Source organism: Vanessa tameamea, chromosome 3, assembly GCF_037043105.1.
Source record: "Vanessa tameamea isolate UH-Manoa-2023 chromosome 3, ilVanTame1 primary haplotype, whole genome shotgun sequence".
NCBI lineage: Eukaryota > Metazoa > Arthropoda > Insecta > Lepidoptera > Nymphalidae > Vanessa > Vanessa tameamea.
Window position 1 is genome coordinate 7,144,034 of NC_087311.1, and position 10,801 is coordinate 7,154,834.

Genomic DNA, 10,801 nt, shown 5'->3' on the forward strand with positions numbered 1-10,801 from the left:
AAAAAAAGATGACAAAAAAATTACGATTGAAGAAAAAATAAAGCAAAACTTCAAAATATTAGAGGGAAGATTTATAAAGTTAAATTTTATTTACCTTAATCATAAACTATACAATTAAAAACATTTTATAGCTATATAAATAATAGTAATTAAATTAAATATAAGCAAATATCTTAACACTCACTCTGCATATGCCTATCGCATGGCATCTCTTCTTTTGAATTTCTATTTACATGTTCTTTAGAAAAATAGTATTTACTAAAAATTGTGTACTTTAAAATTATTAAAGCAATAAAAAATACAGCTAGTCATAGTGGCCCCTTGTTATTGTCATTATTATTATTTTGACCCGAAGTAGCTTCAACTTTGGACTGATCTGTTTTATCCTTAATTGGTACTATTTGAAATCTCATATTATTTCCCTTGGTTCTTAATTGCACCACTTTACCTACTGTCTTTAAGTTCTTTTCTATTATCGTATATATCCTCTCCTGGAACAAAATTATATATATATTATTCAAAGGCTGTTTATTAAATGTATATTTTATTTGTTAATGAGTTTTTTGCAAAAACTTTTACTGATTGATGTTAAAGTTTTATATACCAATTTTGGGTGCTCGCTTTCGTCACCGGATATAACTACTTTAACTTCATATTGTTTTTCAAGTAGCTTTCCCATTTTTTTACAACCTGTCAATATATCATGATCTGCTATTTTCGAAGATATAGTCATCAACTTTTGACCTTTAAGAGTGTTACTATCGGATGCTGCTTTTTTTTCTTTTCTTCTTGAAAGTTCTTCATCATGATACTGTGCATTTGTCATTAATCTGTAAATTTTATCTTTTAATTTATGTATCTATAATTTATTTTAAGAAATCAACCTTCAATAAAATGAATATATCCTATTAAATGAAGTGGTTTCAAAATATTTCATTTAAATTATTAAATAAGGTTTTTATTCTTATTACATAACAACAAAATCAATAATTATTATTATTAAGTAAGCAGCATTTATAATATAATATTAAAAATGAAGTATGACCTTATGTATGATAAATGTTACACTCCAAATAAATATACGAACTTATAAACTGGTCGTCTTGTCTTCGAATCAGCATCCTGGATTTTAACTAATTTTAAATCACGTCTTGTTGACAAATTCTGGGCATTTTTAAGATCCGTTATACTGACTGAATTATCTGAACCAATAAGTGTAATTCTGTTTTCGTATTGTTTATTTTTGGAAACATCTTTTCCATCTGCAGCTATTCTTGTGGTGATAGAGCGACAATCAAATAATCTTTTCGTACCAAGTATAGTAAGTAGCTTATTCATTTTTTATGAGTAAAAACAGAAAATAAAAACTTGGTAGTTTAATGTATTGAACATCAATTTTCTTATCACATTTATTAATCTAGACGGCCAAGCTTTTTTATTTTTAAAGATAAATTTATTTAATTTACTTTTATATTAGTGATACCTATATCAGAAAATTGCTAACGTCTTTGTCAATTTGACATTTAATGTTATAAAAACATACTAAAACGTACCTAGTTTTTATATACTCTGTGGCACTGACTAAGCTGAAAAAGTAAAAAAGTTTTAAAGTAAACACCATATTATATTTATTAAAATCTTCAATATAATCCACAATATTATATAAATACATATATGTTATCACCACTTTTGACCTAACGTGACAAAATATGAACATAATATAATTATGGAGCTCAATCATTTAAATTCAGCATGAAATCCAAATAATGATGAAGAGCACCTACGACCACGAGCAGTTTATTGTCATGGAACTCGAGACTCCCTACAGAATGATTTTAACAAGTATATTGCGACAGTTGTGTGATGCGATACAATATGTTTACATCATCATCATCATCAGCCCACATTCGTCCACTGCTGGACATGGGGCTCTCCAAATGCACGCCACTGTGGTCTTTCTTCAGCAATATATTCTTCTTCTTCTTCCTAGTCGTTTCCTCATTACTGAGGGTAGTGACCACCATGCGTGTGGCTCTCCTGTACACTTCGCACCACCTTCCTCCAGGTATTCCTATTCTGTGCCATTCGTAGGCAAGCCTGGGCACTGGATCCTGTAGACGTCTTTACTGTGTCTATCCACCGGGACGGCGCTCTTTCTCTACCTCTCTTCCCATCCACGTGGCCAACCATTATAAGTTTTTCCAGGCTGTCCTCCTACCTAGCCACATGGCTAAAGAAACGAAGTACGCGTTGAGTAGTAATGGTGGAGAGACGTGTCTTAATATTTAGCTGGTTCAGGATTGATTCGTTTGTGCGGCGAGCTGTCCAGTTGATACCATTTTCAGCATTTTCCGCCAGCACCACATTTCGAACGCGTCAATCCTTCCCTTCAGTTCTTGCCTTTAGGGTCCACGTTTCAGAGGCATATAAAAAGATGGAAAAGATTAGAGTCCGCATCAAGTTAACTTTGGTCTTCAAACTAATCCCGCAGTTGTTCCATATCTTCTCCAGCATTTTGACCGCCGCTTTTGCCATCTGACCTCGTCGTACGCCTTCTTTCTCGCAGTCACCGTTAGAACGTATCAAAGAGCTCAAGTAATGGAAATCCTCGACTGTATCCAAATCTCGGAGTTCAAACGTGCGAGGATTGGTGTTGTACCTGTCCACGAACATCAATTTAGTCTTGCCTCTGTTAATCTTCAGGCTGTATTCTAAGCTGATTTTCTCCAAGGCTTTCAACATTTCCGCTAACACCTCCTCGTTCGACCCCACCCGAGAAGTATCGTCAGCGAAGCGTAGGTTACTTATGCGATTACCTCCTATCTTTACTCCACCTTTCCAGTTCTCAAGTACGCTACGCATAATATGTCCCCCAACAAGATTAAAAATTACCGCCGAAAGTATACAACCCTGTGCGGACTCCTCGTCCTGGTTTAAAAGGCTCAGAGACGGTGTTCTCTAACCTTACTTTTGACTGCCCATCAAAGTACAAGTTCTGAACCAGGAATGTTAGGTGCTCGGGTATACCCATCTCGTCCACAACCCGTAGCATTTGAGACCATTTAATGCAATCGAAAGCTTTAGAGTAATCAATAAAGCATATTGCTAAGGGTGTGTTGTATTCTCGGCTTTTTTCAATTAACTGTCTCATGTTAAATATTTGTTGGCGTGTACCCCGATTTCTAACAAAACCAGCTTGTTCTCTGGCTATGAGTCTGTCACTGAAGTAGGTTAATCTGTCCTTAATAATATACAAGAGGATTTAGCTCGCATGTGATATCATCGTGATGGTTCTGTAGTTCTCGCATTTACGAGTTGACCCCTTTTTGTGTAATGGTACCACACTAGACTCTGTCCAATCTTCTGGCCATTGGCCTGGTGCGCCAGACCTTGAGACATATGGTATGTATGAGTTTGGTACCGTAGGTTCCTATTTGTTTTAATACCTGCGCTGTTATCCCGACGTTGCCTGATGCCTTTTGTTTCAGTTTTTGAATAGCATGCTCCACTTCACGTAGGAGGATATCCGGTTTTCTGCTCTGGTAGTCCATGCGCTCGTTTTCTTCTGCGGAAGTATCGCTGTTATACAGGTTTTCGCAGTACGATCTCCATCGCTCTAGTACTAGTGTCTTCTCTATAATAGGAACACTTTTTCATCTTCCACTGTCCAACTTCTTGGTTTACATTTCCTGGCTAGAACTTTCACTTTCCGGAACATATCTCGAGTGTGAGCTGTTTAGGCGTTTTCCTGGATCTCCCTGCATACTAAGTAGGTGCTTATATCTCTCCTACAAAGGTTCTGCACCTTATTATGCAACATTGAGTAACGTTGGCGCTCCTCGTCTGTAGTTACCCCACTCTCTTTAAGGGCTCTTCTCTCCAAAACAGCCGACCAGGTTCCTCACTCATTCACTTAACTCTTGGAAGTTCTTCTCTTTTGCCATTCTGTATTTGTCGAACTGTTGAAGATAGAGTTGTTTTGAGTGTTTCCCAAGTTGCATTGGCTGACTCGAAGTGGTCAACTTCGATATTTTTAAGTGGCCGCTTTATTTCCTGTCTAAATATTGTTAATTGAGGCCCAGACAGAGATACCGTAGTCTTGATGGTGTTATTTCTAGGGGCTTTAAGACGTACTTTAAGTGTGGCTGCCAACAATTGGTGATCACTTCCACAGTCTGCCCCTGGTCTCGTCTTTGTATTAAAGATAGAAGACCGCCATCGTTTCCCTATAAGAACGAAGTCTATCTGGTTCTTATGCTTCCCGTTTGGAGAGCGCAAGTCCATAGCCTCCGCGGGTGATGTTGAAACCAGGTGTTTATTATGGTGGTCCCTTGTTCCGCAGAGAAGTCTAACAAGATTTGTCCGCGTTCGTTCCTCAATCCTAGACCAAATCTTCCTACTACACTCCTGAGATCATCATCTAGAGTAGTATCGCCAACCTTTGCATTAAAGTCTCCCAACACTACCGTATACGTCTCTAAGGGAATCATAAAAAGCTGTGATATCTTCAATGGATGAGTCTAGCGTTGGCGCATACACCTGAATTATGTTGATTGGGAATGGATGTGCTGAAATCCAGAGTTTTACTATTCTGTCGCTTATCGTGTCATATCCTATCACTTTTCTTGCCACTGACTTAGATATTAGAAAGCCAACTCCACTGAAAATGTTGTCCAGTGTACGCATTAATTTGGAGGTTTCCAGTCGGGGATAAGAAATGACCGCTTTCCCTTAGATGCGACTCATAAGTATAGTATTATTACTAACGGTAGTGTCCCATTCCTTTCCGTCCCGGTATTTTTGAGGTTATTTAGTCCTCACGGCTACTGACGCCGCCCTTTGATTAAGGGTGTCGGGTTATTTACCGCCGCCCGATGCTCGGCGTTGTTGCTTGTTAAGCACCACCCGGAGGACACGTGTGGGGTAGTTAAAGGTAGCTCCCACGGACGCGAGTAACTCACCCTCCTATTATGTTTACAATAATAATATAATGTATATTCTTAATAATAACGATCTTTTGGACAGTAATAATTTACAAACACGAGGAATTAAATTAAAATTATAATAAATACTTTCCAGCTTCTCAAAGTCCATACTATACAACCTTCCTGGGGAACGACATCTTCTTGTCTATTTAATAAGATTCTACAGCAATTTTTCACTTGGTCTTAATTTCATAAATAAGAATCTCATGTCAAAAAACTTGATAAATAAGGTATATTACTCGATGCAAGATTATATTAATGATAAAAAAAAGCGTAAAGTCAGTATTTGTTGATTGCCTGGCAATAGTATTGTAAATAACTAAAGATGTATTCTAAACTATACGGTTTCTATTATTAGTAATAAATAAATATAATAAAGTAAAAATAATTATTTGGAAATTAAAAAAGAGTCAAATGACTCATATTCAAATCTTTAAAATAGCGAAAAAATATACGTCAAAGTCAAAGTTACATTCATCCATCTTTTTCTTCTAGTGTTGACAGCGGGAAGGCAAACATGGTAGGTGTAGAGATTTTTAATAAATCTACGATTATCGTTATAATCATAGCAATATAAAGTGATTTTGATATTAAATTGTTTTTGTTACTCTTTCAGTCGGCCCACAAGACATTTATTATTAAGCGCAAGCTTGCGAAGAAGTTGAAACAAAATAGACCAATTCCCCAATGGGTCAGAATGCGTACTGGAAATACAATTCGGTAAGCTTATTATTATTTTAGTTATTTATTTCTAGAACGATTATATATTTTTAATTTGTTTTTTTGTCTTTTACCAACACTAAACATGGATAACATTATTTTCAATTTTTTTTTCATTACAAGTATTTTCTAATCATACAAATACAGGAAGGCATCCTAGGTGATATTTTATATATTATTTACAATGTTCATACAGTTGTAGCAAATTTGGACATGGAGTGATCAATTGTAAGAAAAAATTAAACTAACAACTATATTCTTACGTATGTAAACAGTAAAGTAAATGTCATGAATTCTTGTACCTTTGTGTAACTCGAATCAAAGTTAAGCCCAATTATTAGATATTAAATATAAACTACTGATTCCCTTGTTAATTTCCAAATCATGATTATTATTCATTGAATATTATCATTATTTTAGGGTTAGGTTAGTTAAACGACTGTCATACTACTTAGACATATAAAAAACGTCTCTACGTACAGACAGGCATACAAAATTGATTTATTCTAGATAAAACAGTAGCAATTTGAGGCCAAATGGTTGGCATATTCTGAATACAAAATCCCTCAGTGGTATAACATTATCACTAAAAATGATCAATCTGTAAACATCATACTGCTGGGCTATTGTTTCCTCTCCTTTTAAGACGAAGGATTGAAGTTTATTCAATCACACTGGTCCATTATGAGTCTTTGCCATCTTGCCTATTAACATTATTGTTTTAAAATAATCTATTACTTATGAAAATGTATAAAGAGGCTCCATTAAACTTCTGCTACTAAATCACTGGTATATATAATTCATTGATATTATTATTATTTTTTAATATATTACAATCTAGCTACCTATTTTTTAATTGGCATTGGCATCATCCCATCCTTATCATAAGTTCACTATTTCACTGATACCTTTTTGTGTCTGTGACATGATATATACTACAGTTTAAAATACAATATAATATCTCTATTAAAATAGTGATTGCTTGATTGGGTTTGAACTGAACACAGAGTTCAGTCAAACATTTAGTAAAAATAATTCAAAATAAAAAGTGATGTTTATTTGATTAAGCAAAGATTTTCAATTTATTTGCTAAATTAAAAAGAACTAATTTAATTTAGTTTTTATAGCATGCCAGAAGGTTGCGAAGGACGATGAGTAGACAAGACATTTTTATTGCACCGTTGCAGACTTTTTTTTAATGATTCCTGTATACTGCACATGCAAGTTGCACTGTATATCAGTGGAATGCCAGCTACTAAAATTTGGATAAAATGAATTTAAAACAAATATCGGCTCATAACTGCTTTAAAACTATTTATTCATGAAATCATAAAATTATTAATGATATTTAATAATGTTGTTTCCTTGTACTAAATACATTTATATTTATGAACTCATTCATATACATATATGACTGGCATATAGCAGTTACTTTGGATATAGTTAGACACATTTAATGTGTCAACATCTTCGATGTGTTTATTGGAACACAGATTACTCATGATCTTTTTTAATAAATATGTCTCAATACTGGAGCAATAACCCTGATATAACACTAATATTTAAAAAATTACAAAATATAGTAAAAATGTATTTTTGCTATACATCAATGGAATAAAATTATATTAAGTACATAATTTTTTTTTCTTACAGTTACAACGCTAAGAGGCGTCACTGGAGGAGAACCAAGCTCAAGCTGTAAGCTTACTGTCTTGTACCTGTTAAGTGAATAAATTTATTTCAAAACTCTTTTGTTTTTAATTTAACAATACATTTATTTACATAACAAAATAGCATACTTTTTATAGTGTTCCTCTATGAGAGCAGTATTACTTTTAAGAGCATAGTTTGTCAGCGTGGGAATTTATTTTAGAACACACACATAGGTACTTTCCAATAATACACTTGCATTGTGCAGTGTATCGTACGCACCCCCTAGACAATTAGTTGCTTGTTTTCGTTGCAACGAATAAATTAAATTTTCATTGCGCGTTCATAACGTAGGATTTATAAAAATACATTTATTTATGAGTAATGTATTAGCTATAAGGATGTCACTCGCAAACACAATTATAAATTATTTGTTAGCATAGGGTGCGGTCAGAGTGCATTAAGATGCCTCATATACATTATGATTTTTAATGATTCTACTGCTCTCCTCTAACTAAATAATTATTTTCTGTATATTTTAAGGTTGGTAGGTATAACGAATTAGGGCGTTAAGACACATTAAATAATCACTTACTTAAATTTTATAAATAAAAATAATGGAGGTAAATATTAATCAGTTTTTTTTTAATTAACTAAAGACATAAATCTTCTTGGTTAAACAAGTCAATCAAAATTATTTTATATTACACAAAAATCAGGGGGGCGGCCCGCTGACGGTATCTGGTCATGAAAGGTACTAACTAAGTATAGCATCAGTACAAAATGGAATGTATATCAACCGTTTTTGCTTTGCACTATGCACTATTTTAATTAAGCATTTAAATAATTAGGAATTAAGCAGACGAACTAAACGACATGAGTTTGGGTATGAGTTGGCGTTTGTTTTAAATTTCGTATTAAGAGAAAAAAATAAGCAGGATAGTGCAAAAATTACATTACATTCAGGTTCATTCGGGTATTCACTATGTTCATCCTTATAATTTTGTACTTTTAATTCGACATTAGGGGAAAATAGTTACCCTTCGTACACTTTTCAGATTTTATTTTTTTACGATGTGATTAATTGTCGTATTTACCTAGTTTATGTGCTTAAGTGTAACAAATATATTATAGTTTGTTACAAAAAAGTCCAAAATTCTTATGACAAAAGGTTAAAGGGTTATAGGCTTTTTTCTACAGAAAATAATTGAACGAATGTACCCCACGTATTGGTATGGTAGGGGTACGTTCGTACAGTAAATGCGGTAAATTCGTACGCCATGGGGTAGATTCATACAGGGTAATTAAAAAGCCAATTAAAATCGTTCAATTTTTATTAATTATTACAAAAATATTTATTTATCAAAGAACTAACTTAATAATATGTGACTTGACTAATAGTCGATAAATCTTGAAAAGTAAAAATTAACAATTGCATCCCACGACACTCGCGCCCCACCCTTATGCTAACTTGTCTATGTGTGCGTAGACGATTCGCGAAATTATAAGACTCGGCTCGAAATAAAAACTGACGTGCTCCCACCTTGAGATCTGGGGAGGGACTGAAAATTTATTGACAGCGATGTCGAATAATAAGTCAAAACCGTCAAATGATTTTCTCCATACTAAAATGTATGGACGACGAATGCCAAAAAGTAAGCAATATTTAAATAAAAATTACTATAATATTATGTGATATAATAGAAATTTAACACGGTGAACTTATTATTTACACTTTTGTGTCCCCATTTAACCAAAAATACATGTATAAACTAGCAGTTAAATAGCTTAAAAAACGTTAATAGAAAAGGTCGATTTCAGTGTTTGGAGTGATGTTGACGATGAATTTACTGAGTTATTTATACAAATTTTATAAATATCATGCGGTGAAACTTGAGATCTATCTATTAAGATACTGAATGTTTTTTTTCATCCATAATCAATGCTCCAGTTTTAAGATATTTCGAAAACAGTAAGCGCTATTTAGGCGTTCCGCAAGGACTGTCCTCTTAAGTGAGAAAATGAAAGCAAGAAATATACGTCCCTGTCATTTATTTATTTATTTATTTATGTACCAACAAATATATAGACAATTACATAGACAAAAGACGTGTACAAAGGATAACTTATCTCTAACAAGAGATCTCTTCCAGAAACCCTGATTCTGTTGGAGATTATTTGTAGATTATAATTATGGTGTAGGTACAATATCAAGTATCATTTTATAGGAAATACATAGACTTTTGACTATAATTAATTATATTATATACTAAATACAAATAATACATAAATTAATACATATTTATAATATACATACATATATAATAAAATTAACTTAAGTAGAAAGGAAGTGCTGCTTTACTCTGTTTTTAAAAGATCTTATGGTAACGTTATTGTGGAAAATATCATCCGGAAGAGAGTTCCAGAGACGAGCGGCAACAACAGTAAAGGAGTTACCGTAGAACGTGGTATTAAAAAAAGGTACCTCTAGTGTTTTCGATGCCACACATGCGCGTACTGGTCTTTCACGAGGAGGACAAAACAGAAAACGCTCATGTAGGTAATCAGGGCTATCATGGTTTAATATATTAAAAAGAAGCGTTAATATGTGCAAGTTCCGGCGAAGACGCATAGGGAGCCACTTTAACTGACGTCGAAATTGAGAAATATGATCAAATTTGCGCAGACCGAAAATGAAACGAATGCACAAATTTTGAAGTCTATCTAGTTTGTCAAGTAGCTCTTCATTCGCATCATTTTTGTAGTACTATAATTAACAAAGACTACATCACTTTCATTTTGTCATTGGGGTATAATGTGAAATAAAATTACATTGTTAAGATATTTTCTGATTCAATATTGGTAGTCCACTTATGACTAAAATTTATCAGCTTATAGACAAATTGGTAGTAAAATTTATCAGCTGTTGAACTTAGTAAATTGTAGCAAAAAATGTAAAAATTTATAAATCTAATTAGTAGGAATTTTATGACGTCAATCACAAGTTAAATGTTCATTATTCAGGTAACACAACTAATATAACCATATAAATGTTGATTGTTCTTTACAGTTTAATTTTAAATTTATATTATGCGTGAAATAATAAAAAAAGTTCTTTAAATATAATTTACTCCTTATTTAACCTACAATCATAAAATAATAACCTATTTATCGATTTCGTGAGTTAAAAGCAAAAATATTAATCCTCATTATTCCCTATCCCTATCGAATAAGTTCCCATTCTGCATAAAAATTTAACTATGTAATATGGTCCAACATCGAGATCTTAGTTTATAGTTAGAATTTATTAGATACATGATCAAGAGTTAAGTTAAAATGTCTCTACTGTATTGCTTGAAATTATATCATGAATTGAAGTTTCTGCAAAAATAATAAGTATGATTAATTATTATTGGATTATATAAAAAAATTGAGACACACCTCGC

At 33.1% G+C, this 10,801-nt stretch overlaps 2 protein-coding genes across 2 annotated transcripts; one reads left to right on the top strand and one right to left on the bottom strand.

The window, feature by feature from the left end:
• Positions 1–70: 70 nt before the first annotated feature.
• On the bottom strand, positions 71–1,476 carry LOC113397188 (uncharacterized). The gene is made up of 3 exons (XM_026635420.2): positions 1,088–1,476; positions 605–830; positions 71–491 (listed from the first exon to the last, which is right to left on the bottom strand). Exons 1-3 carry the CDS (start codon positions 1,336–1,338, stop codon positions 309–311), a joined length of 660 nt encoding a protein of 219 aa, XP_026491205.2. The 5' UTR covers positions 1,339–1,476; the 3' UTR covers positions 71–308.
• A 3,912-nt stretch (positions 1,477–5,388) lies between these two features.
• On the top strand, positions 5,389–7,454 carry LOC113397169 (large ribosomal subunit protein eL39). The gene is made up of 3 exons (XM_026635393.2): positions 5,389–5,505; positions 5,602–5,705; positions 7,359–7,454. Exons 1-3 carry the CDS (start codon positions 5,503–5,505, stop codon positions 7,405–7,407), a joined length of 156 nt encoding a protein of 51 aa, XP_026491178.1. The 5' UTR covers positions 5,389–5,502; the 3' UTR covers positions 7,408–7,454.
• Positions 7,455–10,801: the final 3,347 nt, after the last annotated feature.